Below are 25,766 nucleotides of genomic sequence, written 5' to 3'. Positions count from 1 at the left end.
CAGTGTGAACCTGATGAACACAAGATGTTCTTGAACAGTTTTGGACACAGAAGGACCACCATTCAAGTGGGAATTAAATAAGAGTATCTCGATTAATTTGGAAGCGAGGGTTTACAGATAACAAAGCAAGCGGGAAAAGCCTCATGTTACTGTCATCACGATCACGGATGACAACATGAAGGATCAACACTGTTCATGTATCGCGTGGTACGATTAATTAATGTACATTTAACCAGTTTAATATGGAGAGGCACTGAAATGTAAACCTTCATTTATGTATTTTTGCCCTACACTGTACATGACATGAGAACAGTTTCTCTGTGGCGCTGAAACCTAAACATGTCCGAGTTCCGTTCCCTGCGCAATTGATACTGCCATTGACTCATCTGCATTCGAGGGGAGGGGCTTACTGATAGATCAGTTCTCACTATTAACAAGTTGCTTATTAGCATGCCTATTGTTAACATATTGGCTGTTTATTATCACTTATAAAGCACATATTCTACATGACCTAATCCTACCTAATACCTAAACTTAACAACTACCTTACTAAATATCAATAAGCAGCAAGTTAGGAGTTTGAGGAAAAAGTTGTAGTTAACATAAAGTGTGACCGAAAAACCCCAATAAAAACATCAGTTAAAAAAAAAAACCTATCAGTGGCCACAGCTCATTCTTAGCAGAATTGCCCTCTCAGTGTCTTGGGTTTGGTTCTTGGTTAATCCTTAAAATAAATGTTAAAAAAAAGAATTGCATTGTTTGTAGTGGATGACTACACCATGTGGGAGGAAAAATGTGCTGCAATGATTGCTCAACACGTTGGCATGCAAAGTTCTTGGGATCAAAGCGTTTGAAGCTTTATAGGACTGTGTTGGGCTCCAGATTTTCTCAGTAGCCACTTCTGACTTCCCCACAGATTGCGAAACCGTCCGGCTGCTTGTTTCATCACAAAGTTTATGCAGAAAAACATGAGTTTTAACTTTGCTCTTATCAGAGAGTGGAGTGTTGAGATAAGTATGTGCATTTACGGGCAGGTTTTCAGAGGCTCCGGGCCCCTGTTCTGTGAGCACTGATGCTGGACTAATCAAACAGCTGCATCATGTGTGGACGTGAAGCGCAGCACCGCTTCGTTCTGCCTGGAAACCGCTGTGATAACACACTGCTGCCGTCCGGTGCTGTGGCCTGGTGATTCATTTAGAGTTTAGAGTCACATTACACTCACGCTGTGTTTGAGTAGTGTGCACTTACAAAATGTGCATTGAAAAATTTTCGACTGGGTCATTGTGACTTGTAAATTTGTAAATTCTGTGCTGCTAATGTGACCAAAATGGAATTGCGATAATAGACTGTCTGAAAATATTTTCCCAGACACTTCCCAGAGTGATGCCTTCGCTTGAGCCAGAATACACCGTCAAACAGTATATGCTCTTCATAATGGCTTACTTAACTTGACTCTGTTGACTTACAGTTGGCTTTTTCACACCATGTGTGGATTTTTGACACTCTACAAAACTCTTTAGAAACAGTGTGAAAATTAGTTTGTTGGCCCTAGTTGTGTAACCAGTTTAATCTCATTGTCTCAAACATGAAATGTTCTTGCGTGCACACTATTACTTAAAAAAAAAAAAAGTTGTGCGTTTTGACAAAGTTGGCTGGCCACCAAGTAACATAAAAATAATGATTAAAAACAAGCAAGCAACCAAATAAATAAATAAATGGTGGTTTTGCTGTACCAATAATTGCTCAAAACAAAAAGATGAAAAAAGGAACATTTTAAATATTCAATCAACCAAACTTTAGCCATTTTTGCCTCTTTGACTTTGAGCCTTTATATAAACTTATTTATTTATTTTTCTGTGCCGCAAAAGTGAAAATATTAGCTTTATTATGAATAATATTCCAGTCATGGTCCATCTCATTATGTGTTGAGATGTGTCTTCTACAGTCTCATCAGAGAGAACAGATAGTGTGTCCTGGAAAAATTCCCATTGTTTACAGATTATGGGTTATGTTGACAAAAGCAAACCCACTGGAGGGAATTTTTTTTTTTTTAAAGAAACGGAAATGGCCTTGCTGCACACAATGCCTCAGTGGGTTGAGGTCTGATCTCTGTAAACACAACCAGTGTAGGGAAGAGACTGTATTTAAGTGGCACTCTTTGAAGTCATTCCACATTGTTTATGACAAATAAAAGGAGGTCAGAGGTGTACGGGAGGTGTTTGGGACTTACCAGAAGAGGAGGAGAGTAAGGTTGTGTTGTATTATCTGATTTTTGCAGATAGAAAACCCCAGATATCTGCGTGAGAACCCTATCCCACTGTCTCCGGTAAGTGTTGACGTCTCCTAGTGGCAGAAACATGATTGATCGCCACAACTGCACATACAGTTAAATGACAATTCCAGGTAACACTTTAGGGATCAGTTCTCACTATTAACTAGTTTCTGATTAGCATGCATATTTTTAGCATATTGGCTGTTTATTAGTACTTATAAAGCAAAAATATATGTATTAAGGCTTGTTCACACCAAGGATGATAACTATAAAGGTAAATATAAAGATGCAGTTTTTAAAATAATTTTCAATATTAAAGAATAGCAGAGTCCACACCACAGCTATAACAATAAAGGCAAAAAGAAACAATATCTTTAAAATATCTATAAAATCTACATCATAACAGGAGTTCTGACAGTTTTCCTAGTTGCCTTTTTCCCTATCATGCTTTAGAAATCATAAGAAATGATATAGTTGAAAACTTAAAATCTCAAAATTCATCCTTTGAAACCCATTTTAAAATCAGACATTGCATTACCATGGAAATGGTACATAAAAATCATGTTACAAAATGTTTTCGTTCATGAATTATAAACATTTAAGTTTGAATAGTGCTCTATAATCTCTGTTCAAAACTGTGAGTGACAGTTAAGGGGTTACGTTTACGTCCTCGTCTGCATGTCCTTGATCCTCCCTGCTGTGTGCACCGTGACACATATAGTAAGTACATGTAGTTAATTAATATTGCTCAGTACTTCAATATATAATTACACTGTAATAAGGACACCTTAAAATAAAGTGTAACCAGTTATCTTTATTATATTTATAGTTATCATGTGAATGGGCCTTTATTCAGCATAACCAGAGTTGGGTATGACGCGTTACACAGTAATTACTACTAATTACTTTTCCTGGTAATGCAGTAATGTAATCCATTACACTTTTAATTTACGTAATTTGATTACAGTTCCTAATGCCAATTAAATTTTGTTACTTAAGTTACAAATGTTTAAAAAAAATGAATTAAAAATCATGTTTTGCTCGTCAGTATGCCCTTTAATAAATCACCGAGAATGCTAGATAAAATGCAGACGAGTCTTACAACATTTAGATGCAATGAAAGGTTATATCATATTTCAAAATGTTGCACTCGATTTCACATTTTAGTCTGGCATTATAGTTTGGGAAAAGTTCAATTAGTAAATGTGTACAAGTCTATGTCACAATAACATTAATATCATATTCTTCTTCTGAGGTAAATACAAGGATTATTCCTCACAGTGCATCTTGTTCCAAAAACTCATAGGGGAGAGATTGTACCTCACATGTATTTCAAACGAATTACTTTATTAGAGAATACTTCTGACATGCATTATCTAAAATCAGACACTTCAAGCTTTTTTAGATATATTTCTCATGTCTGTGTGTCAAGTATTCTGAGTTTTCATCCATTTTAAGGATGCATTTCGCAGAGACTGAGAAAGTGCACCCTGTTTGTTTTCTTAATTTTACAAAAGCACAATATTTTGTTGGTCTTGCGAGTGTATACAAATAAAAGACCTTTTACAGTTTCAAATGATGTACTACTCTTATCTGTACGATCAAAAATTACGAAACATTTTAAGTTCTTTTCGCTGTGATCAGGAATAAATGCAAGTAATCGTACAAGTTGCTATTTTGATACTTAGGCAATGTAATTTTTCAGTCAATATTAAATTACTGATAAAACTGAGCCTCACTTTGTATTTTTTAGGTTTGATAACTTGAAAAGTAAAGCAAACTTGAAAGTAAAGTAATTAGTAATCTGATTACTTTTTAAATGCAGTAATCAGTAATGTAATCAAATTTTGAAGTAATTAGTAATTTGTAGTCATTTACTTTTTTTGAGTAACTTACCCAAAACTGTGCATGACCATATTTTAGATACCTTAATCCTACCACATGCCTGAACTTAACAACCTTAACTATTAATAAGCAGCAAATTAACAGTTTGAGGCAAAAGTTGTATAGTTAATAGTTAGTTAATAGTGACAATTGGTCCCCCAACTAAAGTGTGACCAAATTTCAATGAAAACAAGATGGAAAATAAAGGACAAAGAAACAAATAAATAGAAACAGAACAAAAAAAAACTGCAAGTACAATGGCCAACTTAAAGGGGTCATCGGATGTTGAACATAAGTTGTTTGAACATAAATGTGTGTTGAAAGTGTGTGTACACATCCATCCTATAATGATAAAAATCCACCCAGTGTTTTTTTTTTTTAAATCCCTATTTTAAAATCCCCTTTCTCAAATCAGGCTGTTCTGAGGTTCCTGTCAGAATGACGTAGTTCTGTACAGTCCACTCCCACAATAGTTAATTAACAAGACCATCTTACCTTAGACCCACCCTGAGCTGTAAACAGTACGACCGACTCCGATGCAGGGGAAGACAAGATGTGTTCGATTGAGCGATTGAGGTGTTTAGTTGTTGGATGTAATAATGAATATAGCTGTCATCATTTACTCCCGACATTTGAGCTGCTGAAGAGGCAGAGGATTAATGTTACTTTCGCTTTGAAGTGACTGTGCCGATCCCCGATCTACATAAATTAATCTATGTTCGCCCGAATCATTCGTGATCCAGCTTTATCTACAAAAGAAGTGAGTTTAAGGGTTTTTATGCTAGTTAGCCAGTTTCGCGGCTGAAGTTTAGTATTCTCCATAGATATATATATACCTAGATGCCTCATTATCGACTGCTTCTATGGGCAGCGATACATAAGCCATCCACCATTTTTGGAATGGTCTGCAAATCTTTGAGAGCATTGACTGTGTAGGTAATCTTATCTACACATATCTATGGTCTGCTCGTCACTCCACGGAAGAGAGGGGCAGGGCCTGCAGAGCTCACTAGCATTTAAACAACTTGGACTAGATCAGAGTGCTGACAACAAAGCTGATTTTGACAGGGTAAAGAAGGTTTTTTTTTTACACTACCATTGTGAAATTTTAACCAAAGTATGTTATAGACTTTTCATTAAGACCCTAAAGAATCATATCAACTTGTGGAAAATGGGCATCCAATGACCCATTTAACACATACAGCAAGACACCGTCATTTGTTTTTGATGCATGTTGTTCAAACATTAATAGTAATTATTAGTATTGTAGTATTATTTCTTGAGTTCTGCATTCAGATATTTAGTGCTACCATGTTATTGTAACATGCTTTTATTAGTGTAGTATCAGCAGAATGCACATTTTATCTTTCTCTTTTGTATTAATAGATTTACAACAAATCAAGTCTTGGAAAAAACAGCACCCTTTATGATGAGGCCGCCCCAGTGAAAGCTGATAAGGAGGTAGGAACATTATGTTCTCCCAAAGTGCTTGAAATGTGCTATAATTGCTTTCAAAATGGCCCAGTCCCTTTAAAGGAATAGCTGACTCCAAAATTACAATTGAAATTTGCAGTGAATAATGACTTGGACACTTTACAATGCGAAAGAACAGAACAAAGATTCTACTAAACATCTTTATTTCTTCACAAAAGATAGACGTCCCCTACGGGTTTTGGAACGATATGATTAAATGATGACACAAGTTTCACTTTTGGTTGAATTAACCGTTTAACCAGTGATGGTTTTCTTCAGTGCTGCTGTCTTGTTGAGATTTGTCATCCAGCATGCTTTTCCACTTCTTAAGTAAATGCTGTGTGATGGCTGGTTGCTTTTAATAAACTCAAGAAAGCAATGCTGGATGACAGCTTCACACACCTAACCAAAGCAAAGCTCTCTGAGTTTCGCTTGTTTAGGGACGCCGACTTCTCCTAAGAGCTTTACAAACCCAGTTTGTGATGACAGTTTCCCCCTGTATGTCGGTTTAAGCTGAAAATCCCGTAGAACAAGCTTCTCTTTGATGTCATTTGACTGGTAATGTTGAATATACTGAGCATGACCTGCTGTAATCACACTTCCTCTGGGAAGAGCAGTGCTCAATTAGGTCAACTTCAGTCACACAGCATCATCAGCCCTCGTCTTCACTAGAATACGGCCATTTTGCAAACAGCTGAATTGTCTTTTGAAACAGTCCTTATGTCTCCAGGGCTGCCGTTTGAAAGATGAAGCCGCCACATTAACTCCACACACTTTTAAGCAAAGAGATTCTGAGATTAGCTGAAACATTGTTTTACTGTAAGCAGAGTAAATAGCATCTGCGTTCGGCCGTGGAGCATGATAATTAATAACAGGTGGCAGCAAAGGCAGGCCAAGAGGTTTGCTTGAGTTAACATCAAGGCTGAAGAAACGTTCCCAGGTAATGGGGTGAAGGGTGAGTCAAACGTTCCTCAGGAGCTGCTTAGCTTTGATGAAGGGAAATGGTGCATGCGTTGCCCTTCGTTGCCTCTGATTGAAATGACTGTGCAGCTGAGGGCAGAGAAAAACAAAGCTCATACGAGTTCTAGTATTCATCACAGGCACTTCTCTTGCTGTGTGTTCTTGGCGTTGTGCCTCACTATCATTGTTTACTCTTTCTTCGTAACCTGAAATCATGAGTTCTGTCTTTATTTCATGTGTCTCCTGAAAACTTTGTCAGCATACTAGTTTTATTACTTTTTCTTGTTTTGCTAGGACACATAGCATCTAAACAGCATTAAAGTTAGCATGTAGGGGTGTAGATGAATCATTTGATGAATCACTCTGTTCAGTTAGTTAATTCATACTCGGATTCAGTGATTTGTTTGCAACATCACACAAAAGTGTTCCAAGTCTTTGTGGCCTTTTTATAGAAATATACTGTATGTAGATGCATATTACTGTTTAATACAACGTAATGGTATATTGGTGCATATAAATCCAAGTTTGTAAATTCAAACATAGATTCAAATATTCAAAAAAGTATAAAATATTTTCATCAGTTATGACTCATTAGCTTTAACATTCTGCCCACTTTAAAATCAGACACAGAGATGAAGTAGTGCAGTAAGATCACATTTAGTGGAATAAATTAATTATAGCATTTATTTGTATTAATTATCGAGAAGAAGGGTGTGAAAGTTGTGTGTGAATCTGTGCATCTCTGTCTACAAACAATGAAGCTGTCAGTTTAGTTACTTCAAAAACAGTGATTTTACCGCCTCATTGCTGAGAAATATAATTACAGATTCAGTATCAAAGTTGCCAAAACAGCATCAAACCACTGAGGTATGAACTCTACAAGACCTCTGAAGGTGTCCTTCAAAAGCAGATCCTTCACGTCCTTGTGGGGTGAAGCTGCCATGGATCGAACTTATTGGTCCAGCACGTCCCACTGATGCTCAAATGGATTGTCATTTGGATAATTTGGAGGCCAGGGCAACACCTTGAACCGGCCAGCTTGTAGTCATCCCACACTGCATCCTGGAGCCATCACTTCCCCAGATAATTGGCCGTCCATGTGATGTAAAAGAAAACGTGACTCATTGAACCAGACGACCTTCTTCCACTGGCGCCCTTTGTAGACAACTTTGATGGTGGACAGGGGTTATCATAAGCACTCTGACTGATCTGCAGCTACCTAACAGCAAGTCACAGTATTTTTTAACCCAATAAATCACACTTTGAATGTTTTACTTTTGAGTTTTAATATTGAAAAAAGAAAACAGCAGCTTTAAGGTGGTGATAATATATTTCCTTATGAGGTAATGCAGTCTATTTTATTTATTTGACTATCCCAGTTAGTGTATTTCAACATTTCAGTTCTGTTATTTTTCCTTCATAGAGCAAAGGCAGTGATTTGATTGAGATGTCATCGGTGTGGCTGGGGAAGCTTTTTGGTGTTTATCCAAACACTGAACAGTCACCCAGATTTTGACTCTCAAAATAGCTGGAATCACAGATTCAACCCGCAGTGTGGCGCTAAAACTTAGCAGACGTTTTGTGAAAATATTCCCTGAGGAAATGTGTGAAACCAACGCTGGGCAAATAAAAGACAGAACAGCTGCTCTCGTCTCCTTCGCACCATCTTCATCTCTCCTCCTCCTACCCTTCCATCTCTCCTTCTGCTCTTCAAAAAGTGTCGCGTCTCTGTGAGTTTAACGTGAGTAAAAGCACCAATGTCATTCGCTTCACTGATTCCAGGGAATCTGAAAACCCGGAGGTGTGCGCTCACCCGCCGCACCTTTTCAGACAAGAGTTTCAGAACGCCACTGATGTAGTTTGACAAACTTTTCTAAAAGCACCAATTGAAGCTTCAAAAAAAAAAGACAAGAAAAGAAAAAAGTGCCACCCACGTTTGCATCTGTGCTGCCGGGATCTGTTTGACTGCGTGGCTTCAATCAGTGCAATCTTCTCCTCTGACAGGTCTCCTGTGGTCTCTGAGATTGCACAAGAAGAATCGTACGCAAAGCGAGAGGCGGGGGCTTGTTTCTCAGGGTTGAGTGGAAGTAGGGCAGGTGACGGTAGCAAACTGTGTGCTTTGCTCTTACAAGATCATTCCAGCCTCCAGATAATGCTGTCATGAGACAACCTTCTGTTTGGTTTCTATAAAATGTGTCTGGACTTTAATTTGAGTGTTTATTCATAAAGCATTTTTTGTCGGACTAAATTGTGAGATATGTACTCGTATGGAGCATCTCAGAACATGAAAATTTGAATGCAGACACTTCTGGCTATGCATTTCATGCGTTGTTGTGTACAGAAATGTGTTATAAAGCAAGTGAACATTGCGTTCTCAGGATTGCTGCAAGCAGACATTCACTTAAAGTGTCTTCTACATTATGTGCAGGGTTTTTTTCATGATATTATAAGGGATAGTTCAATCAAAAAGGAAAATTATATTACCCTTTCCTTCAAATTGTTCCAAACCTGTACAAGTTTCTTTCTTCTGTCAAGCACAAAAGAAGATATTTTAAACAATGTTGGTAACTAAAGTTGACAGTAGCCATTGACTTCCATCAACTCAAGATTTTCATTTTTGTGTGAACTATACCTTTAATGTCATGATGACATTAAAGGTATAGTTCAAGTAATATATAATGTCATGATATATTATGTTTCCTTCTCACTGTAGCGTGTCAATAATGTTAAGCAGTCCTGCACTACATGTTTACATTACATACCGCAATAAAAATACAGCAAATTCATTATCAACTGAAATCTGTCGCCATGATATAAGGCTGTTGGTTTAATGTGTCAGTTTAGCTTAATTAACTGTCAGTTATGTCAGTTTAACTTAATTAGTTATGAAAAAAATAGCATGATTTAAACATTTTAAAACATTTAATGCACACGCCCCCAGACCTGTACATCGTCTTAAATTTCATACACTTGACTGTTGACAAATATGATGCAGGGCAACAACTCCATGAACGCAGTTATGTCCTTAAATTCAAGATATTGGGGTAAAAAATGCCCCTGTATGAGTTTTTGTCTCATATTTATAGCTTATGATAAGCAATGTCAAATGAGCAGCAAGAGCAATATCATATCAATATGTTGCTTTTGTCCTAAATAGCATGAGTGCAAATGTGATTTTAAACACCAGTTCAGTAACTAAGGAGCTAACACTCTTATATTTTAGGCACAATATTGTCTGTTTTTGCTCAACTTTGTGAACGCAAATATTACCTATAAAATCAAAGCAGAATTGATGTGCGTCTCCGAGCAAATGAACCCGCATTTTGAACGAATCGAATGAATGAATGACTCATAAAGACTTGCCTGCTAGCAGTTTTAGTTTCATATTTAGAGTATAATTTCGGTAAAGAATAATACAAAATAAAAAAAATAAAAAAACATTAAAGGGATAGTTCACCCCAAAATTAAAATTCTGTCAACGTTTACTCACCCTCATGTAGTTTTAAACCTGTATGACTTACTTTCTTTTGTGGAACATAGAAGCTATTTTGAAGACGGTTGGTAACAAAGCTGATTTGGTGTTACAAGATGGACTCGGACACACAGGAGATATAAAAGAGGTAAGGTTTATTTCGACAGATGAGCAATGGCAGGATATAGCAGCGGTGAGTATCAGATGTAGAGACGTTGGCGGATGAATAGAGTGGATTACTGAACCGTGTTGTTCCTTGGCAGGAGCTCGTGGATGGACAGGGAGACCACACACCTCTTTGCTTTGTGGAAGGTTCCAGGAATGACGAACAGGAATCCAGGACACGGATGGACAACACTTGGAGGAAACACAAGAGGTCAGTACACAGGATGGTAAGTAGCAGGTAGGTCGCTGAGATAACATGTAGGAGTCCACTTCGAATAAACATGACCGGATGTCTGACTGTGGTGAGGTGTGTGGTTTTATAGTGGGGTTTAATGAGGTGATGATGAAGTGCAGGTGTGCCCATTAGTACTCGGGTGAAGGTGCTCGCTGGAGGTGAGAGCCTGGTCAATCTGTAACATTACCCCCCTCTCCACGGCCCGCTCCTGGGGGCTGAAAACCTCAACGTCGTGGTGGCCTTCCTCTGGGGACTGGACGGTTGGGATGGGTCGCATAGAATTCCTCCAGTAATGTGGGATCTAAGATGTCATCTCTGGGGACCCATGATCTCTCCTCTGGCCCATAGTCTTCCCAGTCCACTAAGTCCAAGATCTCCTTAACCTTATATATGGCTCCGTCCTCCAGTATTAACGGGAGAGGGGGTTCCTCGCTCGGACCAGTCTCTGTAGAGGGAGAAACAGGAGAGTGATAAGGCTTCAGGAGTGAAACGTGAAAGGTTGAATTAATTCTGTAATGTGGGGGTAACTGTAACTGAAAGGTGAACGGGTTAATTTGCTTGAGAATGTTGAAGGGACCAACTATCTGGGACTCAACTTCTTGCAGGGCAGACGCAGCTTAATGTCCCTAGTCGACAGCCAGACCTTCTGTCCTGGTTGATATTGCGGGGCTTCTGACCTGCGAAGGTCGGCTGTCATCCTGTGTCTGCGTACTGCACGCTGGAGCTGGTGATGAGCATCGTCCCAGACCCTCTCACTCTCACGGAACCAGTAATCCACCGCAGGTACTTCCGAGAGTTCCCCTGACCAGGGGAATAACGGTGGCTGGTAGCCGAGCACGCTCTGGAAGGGAGTGAGTCCAGTCGAAGCTTGACGTAGGGAGTTCTGGGCGTACTCGGCCCAGCCAATGAACTGGTTCTGTCCTGGTGGCTATGGCAGAAGGTTTGCAGGAAGCGACCGATCTTCCTCTCCGTCTGCCCGTTCGTCTGAGGATGGTATCCTGACGAGAGGCTCACGGTCACATCTAGGAGCTTAAAGAACCCCTTCCAGACTCTGGAGACAAAATGTGGACCACGATCCGACACTATATCTTCGGGGATGCCAAAATATCCGAAGACATGATTGAAGAGGTGTTCCGCTGTTTCCATAGCGGTGGGTAGACCTCTTAGGGGGAGAAGTCGACGAGACTTGGAGAATCGGTCCACTATTACCAAAATGCAAGTGTTTCCATCCGATGCCGGCAGGTCGGTAACAAAGTCTACTCCCAGATGTGACCATCGACGATTGGGCACGGGCAGTGGAAGGAGTTTGCCTGCTGGTAGATGGCGAGGGCTCTTGGACATGGCACACTCCACGCATCCCTGAACGAACCTTCTCACATCCCTGGCCATACTGGGCCACCAGTATCGATCCCTTACCAGCGAGAGGTTTCTGTCGGTCCCTGGGTGGCCAGTGCTCAGAGAATCGTGAACGGAGCGGATGATGGCAGTGCTTTGCTGTCTAGGAACATATTGTTTACTAGGATGATGGCCAAGAGTTCCCGGTTACCAATGTCATAATTCCTTTCCGCCGGGCTGAATTTCTTGGAGAAGGCACATGGAATGAGTTTGGCCGGGCTCCCCTGCTGCTGAGAAAGTACAGCTCCCACGCCTGAGGTGGAAGTGTCAACCTCTACCACGAAGGGTTTCTGGGGATCAGGATGAATGAGGATAGGGGCGTGAGTAAAGGCTTCCTTCAACTTCTCAAAGGCCTCCGTGGCAGCTGGGGTCCAGGACAGAGACTTGGGCCTATTTCTGAGGAGGTTGGTGAGGGGACTGGAAATGGCACTATAATCCTGAATGAATCTCCTATAAAAGTTTGCGAAGCCCAGGAATCTTTGGAGTTCCTTGATGGTGGAGGGCGCCGGCCAAGTTCAGATTGCCTCCACCTTCCCCTCGTCCATTCGGATGCCACCACTATCTATGATGTACCCGAGGAAGTGTACTGAAAACTGATGGAATGAGCATTTCTCGGCTTTGAGGAACAGATGGAACTTCTTCAGTTGCTTCAAGACCTCGGCAACGTGGTGGCGATGTTCTGCCAAGCTCCGGGAGTAGATGAGGATGTCATCGATGTAAACTAAGACGCATCTGTGTAGAAACTCCCGGAGCACCTCGTGCATAAAGTCCTGGAACACGTAGGCCATACGAAGCCATTGACTAGGCCATACGGCATAACAAGATACTCATAGGGGCCGGTTGGTGTAACGAAAGCGGTCTTCCACTCGTCCCCCTCGCGTATCCGGATGAGGTTGTACGCGCTGAGGAGGTCGAGCTTCGTGAATACGGTGGCACCATGAAGATGTTCCAGGGCCACTGGGACGAGAGGAAGGGGATATCGAAACTTCACTGTAATATTATTAAGAGCCCGGTAGTCAATGCAAGGCCGCAAGCCTCCGTCCTTCTTGGCCACGAAGAAAAAACTCGAAGCAGCAGGGGAGGTGGACGGACAGATGTAACCTTGTTTTAAAGCCCCGTCGATATACTCCTCCATGGCCTTCTGTTCGAGGATTGACAGAGGGTAAATTCTACCCTTGGGCACTGGCTCACCTGGCAGGAGATCTATGGCACAGTCCCATGGCCGATGAGGAGGTAATTTGGAGGCCTTCTCCAGGCTGAACACGTCTCTGAAGGGGGCATAGCAGGATGGAATATCAGCGGATTGTTTCTCGACTGGACTCTCTATGGATGTAATCAAATTCAAATTTTATTTGTCACATACATATACATACGTAGTACGACATGTAGTGAAATGTATTGTACGACTGTCCAACAAATTGTCCAACAAAATTAAGAAAAACCTCAAGTTTACAAAAATACAAATAGAAAAAGTACAGTAAACATATATACAGAAATAAACTAGCAATAAAATAAAATAACAAATAGATATGAGAATAAAAATAGATATGAGGAATAAAAAATAGAATATGATTCTATATAGATTCTATAAAAAGTAAAGTGTATGTCAGTGATAAAGTGTCCGTGTGCTGTGCAGTGCAGTAAAGTGTATAAGTGAGTGAAAGGAATTCTAAAGACAAAGACAAATGGTATGTAAGTCCCACTCATTTATCCTTACGTAACCTTCTACAAATTAGTGCAGATTGTACTTGAAAAATGTGCAAAGTGGAAGTGTGGGGTGATGTGATTATAGTGGAGAGTGGTTAAGACTCCGAATGGCCTGCGGGAAGAAGCTCCTCCTCATTCTCTCTGTGTTCGCCTTCATGGAGCGGAATCGTCTCCCTGAATGCAGCAGAGAAAAGAGTCCATTGTTGGGATGGTTGAGGTCCTTCACTATCTTCCTGGCCCTGGTCAGGCACCGCTTGCTGTAGATGTCCTGCAGGTCAGGGAGCTCGGTGTGGATGGTACGTTCCGCTGAACGCACCACCCTCTGGAGGGCTCGTCTGTCCTGCATAGTGCAGTTCCCGAACCAGGAAGTGATGCTGCCCATCAGGACGCTCTCGATGGTGCAGGTGTAAAAAGTCTTAAGCACCCGAGAGGGAAGTCTAAAGTCCTTTAAGCGTCTCAGATGGTACAGACGCTGCCTGGCCTTCTTCACCAGGGTGCTGGTATGACAGGACCAAGTCAAGTCCTGCGTGATGTGAACACCCAGGTATCTGAAGCTGTCCACTCTCTCCACTGGAGTCCCGTTGATCGTGATCGGCTGGTATGACCGCTCCTGCTTCGTACTGAAGTCCACTATCAGCTCCTTAGTTTTGCTGATGTTCAGGTGTAGACTATTCACCTGGCACCAACTCTCCAGGTTCTTAATCTCCTGTATGTAGGCCGTCTCGTCGTTGTCTGAGATCAGGCCCAACACAACAGTGTCATCAGCAAACTTGATGATGGTGGTGGAGTTGGAAGTGGCCACGCAGTCATAAGTGTACAGTGAGTACAGCAGGGGACTCAGAACACAACCTTGAGGGGCTCCAGTGCTTAGGGTGATGGAGGATGAGGTGTGTTTACCCATCCGTACGGCTTGCTGTCTGTCCTTCAGGAAGCTGGAGATCCATTGGCACAAGGATGTGCTGAGACCAAGGACCTCCAACTTGGAGGTGAGTGTGGAGGGAATTATGGTGTTAAACGCTGAACTGTAGTCCACAAACAGCATTTTTACATAATTCCCTTTTCTGCAGTCCAGGTGACTTGTTGTGGTGTGGAGGAGGTGTGAGATGGCATCCTCCGTGGAGCGGTTATGTCTGTATGCAAACTGTAGTGGATCCAGTGTGTCTGGTAGTGATGCAATGATGAAGTCTCTGACCAGTCTCTCAAAGCACTTCATCACCACTGATGTGAGGGCTACAGGGCGATAGTCGTTTAGGCAGGTGGGCTGCAGTTTCTTGGGGACAGGAACAATGGTGGACTGCTTAAAGCATGAGGGGACTATGGACTGTTCCAGGGAGAGGTTGAAGATCTCGGTGAACACCGGTGCTAGCTGGTCAGCGCAGGCCTTCAGAACCCGACCTGTGATGCCATCTGGTCCTGCTGCCTTCCTGATGTTCACTCTCTTGAATGCCCTCCTCACGTCATGCTCCGTGATGGTGAATACGTTGTCCTCACCGGCTTCCTCAGCGTGCATGCAGTTAGCACTGCTAGCGCCGTTAGCGTGATTAGCTGCAGCCTCGAAGCGAGCATAAAAAGTGTTCAGCTCGTCAGCCAGAGAAGCGTCCGCATTCCCCGATCTGGAGGGTGGTGTTTTATAGTCCGTGATGGTTCTAAGTCCCTGCCACAGACTCCTAGAGCTGCCATGTTGGAATTGCGACTCTAGTTTCCTCCCGTAGCGCTGCTTCGCCTCCTTCACCGATCTGCGCACGCTGTAAGATGCAGCCTTGTAATCATCCATGTTCCCGGTGATGAGCCCTGTGTTGTAGGCAGCGGAGCGGGATCTCAGGGCGTCGCGGATGGTTTTATCCACCCACGGCTTCTGGTTGGGAAACGTCCTGATGATGGTTTTCTGCACCGTATCATCCATTAGTTTCTCTATAAATCCCACAACCGCTTCCGTAAACAAGCTGACGTCATCAGAGCTGCGCCGGAACATGTCCCAGTCTGCGTCATCTAGCGCGTCTTGCAGAGCGGCCACCGATTGGTCCGTCCAGCGTTGGACCTCCCTCTGCACCGGGGCTTCCTGTTTCAGCCTCTGTTTGTAAACAGGCATGAGGAAGATGGCGGCGTGGTCCGATTTCCCAAACGGTGGTTGTGACTGTGCCTTGTAGCCGTTCTTGTATGGGGTGTAACAGTGATCTAATATCCTTTCGCCCCTGGTGGGGCAGCTGATGTGCTGATGGAAGTTCGGCAGTGCACGCTTGAGGTTGGGACTGTTGAAATCTCCCAAAACAATGAATGCGGCGTCCCGGTGCTGTGTCTGGTGAAGGTGTAGTGTTTCATGTAAATCCCATATCGCAGTGTCCGTGTCCGCTTGAGGTGGAATATAAACGGCACTGACGATGACCGAGCTAAATTCCCGAGGGAGATAAAAAGGGCGACATTTGATGGTCAGAAGTTCAAGATTCGGTGTGCAGGAGCGTGAGAGGGCTACAATGCTCGCGCTGTCGCACCAGTGTTTGTTCACCATCAGACATACTCCACCTCCCCTAGTCTTCCCCGAGTCCAGCGTTCTGTCCATGCGGTAAACCGAGAAGAACTCGGCCGGCTGGATGGCGTGATCTGGTACCGCTGGGTTCAGCCATGTCTCGGTGAAGCAGAGAAGGTTGCAGTCCCGAATGTCCCTCTGGAACCTGACTCTTGCCCTGAGGTCATCGAGTTTGTTATCCAGCGACTGGACATTGGCGAGCAGGACACTTGGTAAGGGAGCGCGGTGTGCGCGTGCCCTCAGCCTGTTCCTGACGCCGGCTCGTTTCCCTCGAGGACGCCGGTACGGGTCGCGTCCTTTGTTCCTCCTCAGGATCTCGCTTGGCCAGGATGGGTCCGGGTTCAAAATCGGCGAAAGGTTAGTGCATTGTGCACCAATAGAAATAAGAGTGGCCCTGTCGTATGTAAGAATGGCCATCTTACAAAAAGAAACCGGTGTTTATAGTTAACAATACGAAAAAATAACAAAAGAAGACAAAGTTTGGTCGGAGCAGTCGTGACGGCAGCCGATCTCACCGGCGCCATCTTAGTAAAGCTTAGGTGCACGTGTAGAGTTAACTGGTATCTTGGAAATAGTTTGGTGGAGTGGTTGTGGGAGGTTAGGAAAACAATCCGGAAAGCATTGAGTGCCCCACTTCAGGACCTCCCCGCTGCGCCAGTAGATGTGGGGTTCATGCAGGACGAACCAGGGGCGCCCGAGGACGATATCCGTGTGCACTCCCTCCAGAACCAACAGGGTGATGAATTCCTCATGTAAGTGACCGAATCTTAGGTGCACGTGCCCGGCACTGTATGGGACTGTGGTTTGTCCGATGGGCCTTCCCGTTATCGCATGGATCTGGTAGACAGTTTGGTTGGCAACGGTCGGGAGGTGGAGTTGGCGGCAGAGGCTCCCGGAGATGAAGTTACCGCCAGAACTGGTATCAAGAAGGGCTTGCACTGGAATAGAGACGTTAGAGGCAGTAAGCATGACTTCAACTGTGAGTGGCTTCATATTCTGAGAGATGGGTTGAATGGCACTCACCAAAAGCTGTGGTGGGCGAACAGGGCATGTCGACCTGATATGCCCACCATTTCCACAATACAGGCAGAGCCCTTCTCTTGGTCGCCTCTGCCGCTCGTGATCAGTGAGGTGAGATCGATCGGTCTGCATGGGTTCTGGGTTTGGTTCTGGAGGGAGTCTAGCCTCTGGCTAGCGACAGGGAGGAGAGCAACGGGTTAAGGATGGCTGGTCGGCAAAACAGGATTGCATGCGTGTGGAACAGTGAATGGTCTGTTGAATGAAACGCTCCAATCCACAGGAATCATCTAAAAGTTGCAATCGCAATCTGGGCTCTAGACCTTGACGGTAAGTGGTGATTAGGGCTCTTTCATTCCACCCACTGGCCGCCGCCAGGGTCCTTCTACTCTTCCAAACACTTCCCGAAAGTGGGTGGTGAAACTTTGATATGACTGAGTTACTGGACCAGACTGAGAGAAAATGGTTTCAGCCCACCGTAGTGCCTTACCGGAAAGGAGAGATACTATGAATGCTATCTTGAATTTTTCAGCGGGGAACAGATGCGGTTGTGTATCGATATTCAATGAGCATTGTAGAAGAAACCTGTTGCACTCCTCCGCCACACCGGAGAAGGGCGCTGGTCTAGCCATGGGACTGGCGATCATGGGCGGTGAAGAAGCCGTGGTTCCGGTGACGGGTGTGATCGGCGGTGTTGGCGGTGGTGCTGGAGCAAGAACTCGTCGGAGGTGATCGACGAGCTCCTGAAACGGATCCGGGTTGCTCATCTGATCCTTCTGTTACAAGATGGACTCGGACACACAGGAGATATAAAAGAGGTAAGGTTTATTTCAACAGATGAGCAATGGCAGGATATAGCAGCGGTGAGTATCAGATGTAGAGACGTTGGCGGATGAATAGAGTGGATTACTGAACCGTGTTGTTCCTTGGCAGGAGCTCGTGGATGGACAGGGAGACCACATACCTCTTTGCTTTGTGGAAAGTTCCAGGAATGACGAACAGGGATCCAGGACACGGATGGACAACACTTGGAGGAAACACGAGGTTAGTACACAGGACGGTAAGTAGCAGGTAGGTCGCTGAGATAACATGTAGGAGTCCACTTCGAATAAACGAGACCGGATGTCTGACTGTGGTGAGGTGTGTGGTTTTATAGTGGGGTTTAATGAGGTGATGGTGAAGTGCAGGTGCTCGCTGTGATTGGTGGAGGTGAGAGCCTGGTCGATCTGTAACATTTGGTTAGGCTACCAGTGACTTTCATTGCATGAACAAAACATACTGGGATTTTTCTTACAGTAAATCATCATCTTTTATTTTCCATAGTTTATGTTAGGATGTTGTAGCCTAAATGTTTATGTATAATAAATTGTATGTTGAATCAAATAAAATATTTTTTCTAAAGCTTTTAATATCTACTTGATACTTTTCTCATTTAACACAATAATAGCTTAAAATGATCTTTTGTGGGTATTTTCAAAGCCAAATTTAGTTTGCGATTAATGAATTAATCGCCACATCATGTAATTAATTAGATTGCTTTTTTGAAAACCTCTAGATTAAGCATTTATATCTGCATTTGTGTGCTTGTGACCAGTATGTTTCTGGAATAAGATACTATATATACATTTACATTTATCTGATGCTATTCAGAGTAGCTTACAAAACAGTGTAAGCTCACAAAGTGGTGCTTAATGGATCCGCTGGATAGCCAGGTAAAGCAGGGATTTGGAGGGCATGAGGTTGCTACTATAGGGAAACTGGCCAAAGCTTTAGACCATTTGTGAAGATTTATTATCACAATTTCATCAAATTTGGTGCTACAGGATATTGCGCTTATGTAAATGTTCTTGTCAGCCACCAGTAGCTGATGTGCTGTATATTACACACCATTAGCTTTTGAGAATCACAGAAGTGAAAGAAAACAATGATTTCTCTCTCTCCCTGGAGATGATGAAGGCCTCCTGGGCTATATTCATGGTTTTGATATGTAAATAAATACATTGTTTATATAGAACACATGAGATGTCTTCATGAATTGGGTTTGAATATGAAATGACACTGAGATACTAGGGCTGGGTGGTATGTTATAAATAGTTTCACAATTCAATTAATATTTTATCTAGTTACATTATGTAAAACCGTCTCTGCATTCAACTCAACTACAGTAAAGCAGCAATTCTGTCTGCATAATTTTGATACATTAAAACATCGGACTTTCAATGTATTCATTTTAGTTTATTCATCATGGGTCACAGTCTGTTCCGTTGTACCAAATATAACAAATATCACAGTGTACCATGGCCAGCTTACTGATGAATACAGGTTGATGTCATGTGTTTTAAATAAACAGCTTTTAATAACGACAGATGTGTGCTCACTTATTACTAGGGATGCAACGATGCCATTTTTTCAGAACCGATCCGATCCTGAAAATTCTGAGTATCTGCCGATACCGATCCAATCCGATACCAGCGCAGTTTTTTTTAAATCGATGTAGAATTTCTATACTTCTGTGTGTCTGTGTGTGTTACTCTTTTGTGTGTTAAAGGATTAGTTCACTTTTAAAAAAACTTTTGCTGATAATTTACTCACCCCCATGTAATCCAATATGTCCATGTCTTTCTTTCTTTAGTCGAAAAGAAATTAAGGTTTTTGATGAAAACATTTTTCAATATAATGGACATTTTTCAATATAATATCATTGGGACCCAAACGGTTCAAGGTCCAAATGACAGTTTCAGTGCAGCTTCAAAGGGCTTTAAACCAGACGATGAATAAGGGTCTTATCTAGTGAAACGATCGGTCATTTGAAAAATAAATAAAAAAGTTTAAGTTTTATAAGCACAAATGCTCGCCTTGCTCTGTTCTGTGATGCACGTTCGTGACGTCACGTAATACGCAATTACGTTGAAAAGGTCACGGTTGAGGTAGGCGGAAGTACCGAGTCAGTAGGCTTTTTAATATTAAAACACCCAGGATACGCACACGAAATGGGCATTTTAAACGATAAACTGACAAGACATTTGAATATGTGTATATGGTCCTCCTTCCGCACATTTGTAAACACTGACTCGGTACTTCTGCCTAAGTCAACCGTGACCTTTTCAACGTCATTGCGTATTACGTGACGTCACGAACGCGCATCACAGAACAGAGCAAGGCGAGCATTTGTGCTTACAAAACTTAAACTTTTTTATTTATTTTTGAAATGACTGATCGTTTCGCTAGATAAGACCTTTATTCATCGTCTGGTATCGTTTAAAGCCCTTTGAAGCTGCACTGAAACTGTCATTTGGATCTTGAACCGTTTGGGTCCCAATGAAGTCCATTATATGGAGAAATGTTTTCATCAAAAACCTTAATTTCTTTTCGACTGAAGAAAGAAAGACATGGACATCTTGGATGACATGGGGGTGAGTAAATTATCAGCAAAAGTTTTTTTAAAAGTGAACTAATCCTTTAAACACAATCTACTACATATAGATAACTTCATTTTAATGAAAAATAACAAATGAAAAAATATAGTAATCATAATCTATGACAAAAATACTATCATAAACTTGGTTTATAATACAGCAAAAGATACTCTAGAAAAATCATGGGTGCACAATAATTTTATAAAACCTAGTGAAACATTTTTATTTACAAATAAAAGTGAATAAGTGTAGGACTAAATCTGGTGAAATTATACACATTGCTCTTTGAATTGTAAAATACATTTATATATAAATATATAGGCTACTATAAAATTAAAAGACATTTCTTTTAAATCTATAGCACAGTAATGAAGGCAGCAACATATGATAGATAGGAAAGAACAAGAAAGACTGTTAATAATCGTTCATTGCGCAAAAGTATTATAATAAGTAAGACTCCAATATAGAGCAGCAGAAAGAGCTTATACGCATCCCGTGCGCAGAATGATGCGCTTGAGGCAACACGGAGTCACAGCGCGCAGCGCTCTGAGTCAGCATAGAAACATTCAAAGTACAAAGGGAAGAGATATTAATGTGTAGTGTATTAAATCTGTGCGTACGTTTATTAATGCTTTTCTTTTAACAGTTTTAAATCTCAGTAACTGTGCGCTCTTGAAGAGAGTTTGACTGTAGTAACCGAATGCGACACGCAGTTTGATTGCTGAATGGAGGATGACAGACAGCCGCGGCGGAGAGAAGAGTTTACCTGAACTTGAATTTAAAGACTTAAATATTCATCTGTACCTCAGATTAAACTATGGAACAGCTTCAGAACACTTGAAATATAGTGCACAAAAACGTTATGGTGCTTTCTAATGTTTTTGTGCTTTCGTGGGACTTAACAATAACACAGAATAGTATGCGCACAATAGGATTTGCAGAAAATGACCGTATCGGAGCCGATACCGATCCTGAGTATCGGATCGATGCATCCCCTACTTATTACTTTAGCATTTCAAAATAATGTATTTTCCCAGCAGGCTGTATTTTCTTATTTATTAAATGTTATATATATATATATATATATATATCTCACTTTTATCTAGGTTTATTTTTTATTTTTTAAAGGGGTCATTGGATGCCAATTTTACACAAGTTGATATAATTCTTTAGGGTCTTAATGAAAAGTCTATAACATACTTTGGTTAAAATTTCTCAATGGTAGTGTAAAAAACGCCTTGTTTACCCTGTCAAAATCAGCTCTGTTTTCAGCATGCAGTTCTAGTCCATTGTTGCTTTAAATGCCAGTGAGCTCTGCTGACTTCACCCCTCTCTTCCATGCAGTGATGAGCAGACCATAGATATGTGTAGATTCCCTATTCGACAGGTCCAGATATGTTGACGCGTCAGCCATCGCACATTCACCATAATAATCAATGAATATTCAAAGATATACAAGCGTATAACTTGCTGTTGTAGACGCACAGTCAATGCGCTCAAAGATTCGCAGACCGTACCAAAAATGGCGGATGGCTGTCGTATTGCAGCCCATAGAAACAGTCGATAATGAGGCATCTAGGTATATATATCTATGGAGCATACTAAACTTCAGCCGCGAAACTGGCACATTATCAGGAAAGGTGATTTGCAAAGATTCATAAAAACCCTTATACACACTTCTTCTGTAGATAAAGCTGGATCATGAATGATTCGGGCGAACATAGATTATTTTATGTAGATCGGGGATCGGCACATTCACGTCAAAATGAAAGCAATGTTAATCCTCTGCGTCTTTAGCGGCTCAGATGTAGGGAGTAAATAACGACTGCTATATTCATTAAACAACTAAACACCTCAATTGCTTAATCGGAGACAACTTGTCTTCCCCTGCGCCGGAATTGACAAAACGATGGACTGATGACAGCTCACTCAGGGCGGGTCTAACTTAAGACAACCTTGTCAATCAACTCTCGTGGGAAGGGCCTGTAGAGAACTACGTCATTCTGACAGGAACCTCAGAACAGCCTGATTTGAGAAAGGGGATTTTAAAATAGGGATTAAAAAAAAAAAAACTTTTTTGGATTTTTATCATTATAGGATGGATGTGTGTACACACACTTTCAACACACATTTATGTTCAAACAATATGTAAAGTGAATTTTGCATCCGTTGACCCCTTTAATAACTACTAAAGATGTCCCGATCAAGTTTTTGTGCCCCCAATCCCATCCATGCCATTTCTGCCAATACTGTGTGCTGATGAGATTTCTGTAGTTTCCTATTGTTTTAGTTATCAAGATCAATCCAGTGTATTGCATGACAAAAAGCTCTGCAATGCATTAAGAAATAAAATACTGTAAAAAAGTTTTGTTTGTTTATTTATTTAAAAAAGTGCTAGGCTGATGGTACTGAGAGTGCGCAGGTTTGCAGATGCTACTGACATTACATCAAGTATAATTTGATGTGTATCCACATCTTTATTTGTTTGATTAATTTTTACGTTCATTAGCAGTATGTTTGTCCTCTTCATTTCTGTTGAGCGAGCTGGAAGTATTATTGTAATGATTATTGAGAATGTGCACCTTATAACCATATGCTTTCAATACTTAGATTTTTAAAACAAACTGGCTTATTCATCTAAATTAGAGTCAGACATGAATTTGTGAAGTTGCAAATGCTTACAACTGCCAATAATTCTCATTTTAGTGAACATGATATCAGGCTTTGAGGGCTGATGCTTGTTCATTCATTAGAGCAGTGCGGTTTCGTGTGTACTACAATAAAAAAATATCAGCCCTGAATTTAGGCAGGTTGGCCAATCTCCAATCATAGTATCAAGATGTATATTGGCCGATAAAGATTGGTAGCCAGTAAATATGGATATACTTAATAACTGGAAATGAAAATATGAACAAATATATTTGACTGTTATTTATTATATTTAGCAAGTTCCCAGCTCAATGGTCACCATGGATTTCCTGATATTGTTTGTAATTGTCTGTCAATGAATGGTGTTGTCAATATCGTCGGTACTTGCCATTCATTGTTGTTTTTAGCTCGTGTTATGTAATGCTTAGTCATTTTCTCACTGTATTGTTGTTTGATTAATAATACTAGACAGCAGCAGGTCTGTTCTTTCTTTTGAATGGAAATAAAACGCATATATGTGATTCTGTCACATTACACTACATTCCAAGACAAAGCTTCAAACACAATGAAATATTTGCATTAAATTGTAATTAGTACGTTTATGAAGCTTTCTTCCCATCAGTGACCACTCCAGTTGAGTTGGTTTTTCCTGTCAGTCTGAGTCTGTTCTAACAGGCAGCAGAAATGGCCTGTGGCCCTTTCAGTGTTCTTGTGACCTAGAGACATCGGGATCTCTCTCTCACACTCTTTTACTCAGGCCATATAGTGCCCTTCAGCGGATCTGATAAGCCAGTAGATCGTATCCCACGCTGGTGGCAGCATTTGAAAGCCCTGATCCGCAGTCAGCCAGAGGGCTGGGAGGCTCACACAGAAATCCTGCTCATCAAAACATGCTTCCCAAAATACAGGAGAAGAAAGACACCGCTTCAGGAATGACCAGCGGCCATAGTGACGAAAGTTTCAGCTGCACTTTGTGTTTGTGTAAGCGGAAGTGTGTGCTTACTCCTCTCTTGTGTGTGCGCTAACATAATTTGTGTGGGTTTGACAACCTGAAGAGCCTGAGACACATGTTCTAACAGGCCACTAAAGAAAAATGTTGAACTTTTGATCCCAGAAATATTGAGGCACATTAAAAGCCTGAGGTTGCTCTAGGTGAGGGAAGTTAGTTAGTGGTGCAATCAAAATAGGTCAAGATGACTCTCAAATCACTCTTAAACTCATGAGTAATTGTTTTATGTTGGTCCTCAAATGTATGTAATAATAAATTCATTAAGTAGAATCAGAACGGGAACCATACAGTAAACTCCATACGATTCCCATGTGTGTTGAAATACTAATGAGGACTGTTCAACTGTCATTATGTGCGCGTGTACTTTTTTATCTTCCTCTATCTGCCGTTTCCTGTCCAGTATTATTCATCTGTGTCCTTCTGAACAGATGGGCTCTTTCATCCGAGTCTCACAACACAATACATGTCATTTTGTGTTTGCTCTGAACATTGGCAGATTCTTAACTGACTCTTTTAATGACTGATCTTAAAAACAAAAAGACTGGAGGTGTTTTTCTGTAGGTGAAGAGGAAACTCAACACTGTAATTCAGACGTGTGACTTTTTGTAAATGGGTCATGTCATGAAAAATATTCTTTTTGAAATAAGTTTGAAATTTTTTATGTGATTTTGATGTGCTGTGTAGACATACTTTAACATTACTTTAACCCAGACTGAAACAAAAAGCACCAAAAGAAATTATAATAGTTATGACACGACTGCATTGAGCTTGTTAACATACGATCTACATTTACATATTAAGATATTTTCAGTATTGAGCTTGACCTATCCTGATTAATGTCATTGTGAACTACACCATCATTTCAGAAGCTAGTCAATCATTTACAGATAGAAGTCTTAATCAGCCTGTTTAATTTGAATGGTCAGAGAGAGAGAAAAAAAATAATTAGGCCTAATTGTATTAAATTGTGTTTTTGGTGCAAAAAACCTTCATTGACATGGTCACACTTTATTTTAAGGTCCAATTCTCGCTATTAACAAACCATTAACTACGACTTTTGCCTCAATAAACTCCTAATTTTAGACCACAATAAACTGTGTTGGATTATGGATGTAGAATATGGTCATGTAGAATATGTGCTTTATAAGAACTAATAAACAACCAATATGTTAATAATAGGTATGCTAATAAGCAACTAGTAAATAGTGACAATTGGTCCCTATACTAAAGTGTTACCATTAGCATTACACATAGAATTTAGAGAAAAAAATGTTTTTGCCATTGTGTCATTTCATCTGTTCTTCATTTGTAGATTGAGGTGAGGACTAAAGTCTTGGAGGCCAAACATCAAGAGGATACACTGAGGATGCAGCAGAAACATGACGCAGAGATTCAGAAGGTGAATCAATCGACCTGTCAAATATTTCATAAGGGATTCTTCACCCAAAACATTCTCTCATCATTTACGCACCCTCATACAATCCCAGATGTATATGAATTGCTTTCTTCAGATGAACACAAACAATGATTTTTGGAAAAATAGTATCTGTGGGTCCATGTAATGCAATTGTATAGGTTTAAATGTTCA

General features: G+C 41.2%; 1 protein-coding gene across 4 annotated transcripts in view; it reads left to right on the top strand.

Annotated features, from left to right (window-relative positions):
* The window catches only part of LOC306847021 (centrosomal protein of 112 kDa-like), a gene marked incomplete at its 3' end in the record, with an annotated part of 163,796 nt that overhangs the window by 14,366 nt on the left and 123,664 nt on the right, over positions 1-25,766 (top strand). For 2 of the 4 annotated variants that reach the window (XM_079380753.1, XM_079380754.1), the window contains exons 7-9: positions 2,279-2,326; positions 5,543-5,617; positions 25,491-25,577. In XM_079380753.1, the coding sequence (XP_079236879.1) occupies positions 2,279-2,326; positions 5,543-5,617; positions 25,491-25,577 (210 nt within the window). The remainder of the gene's footprint in view (positions 1-2,278; positions 2,327-5,542; positions 5,618-25,490; positions 25,578-25,766) is intronic. The other 2 variants (XM_079380755.1, XM_079380756.1) reach the window with 2 other exon arrangements.

Source organism: Barbus barbus (genome assembly GCF_936440315.1).
Source record: "Barbus barbus genome assembly, chromosome: 3".
In the NCBI taxonomy this organism is placed as follows: Eukaryota; Metazoa; Chordata; class Actinopteri; order Cypriniformes; family Cyprinidae; genus Barbus; species Barbus barbus.
The sequence above is the reverse complement of the archived record's forward strand: the minus strand, read 5'-3'. Positions and strand labels throughout refer to the sequence as shown.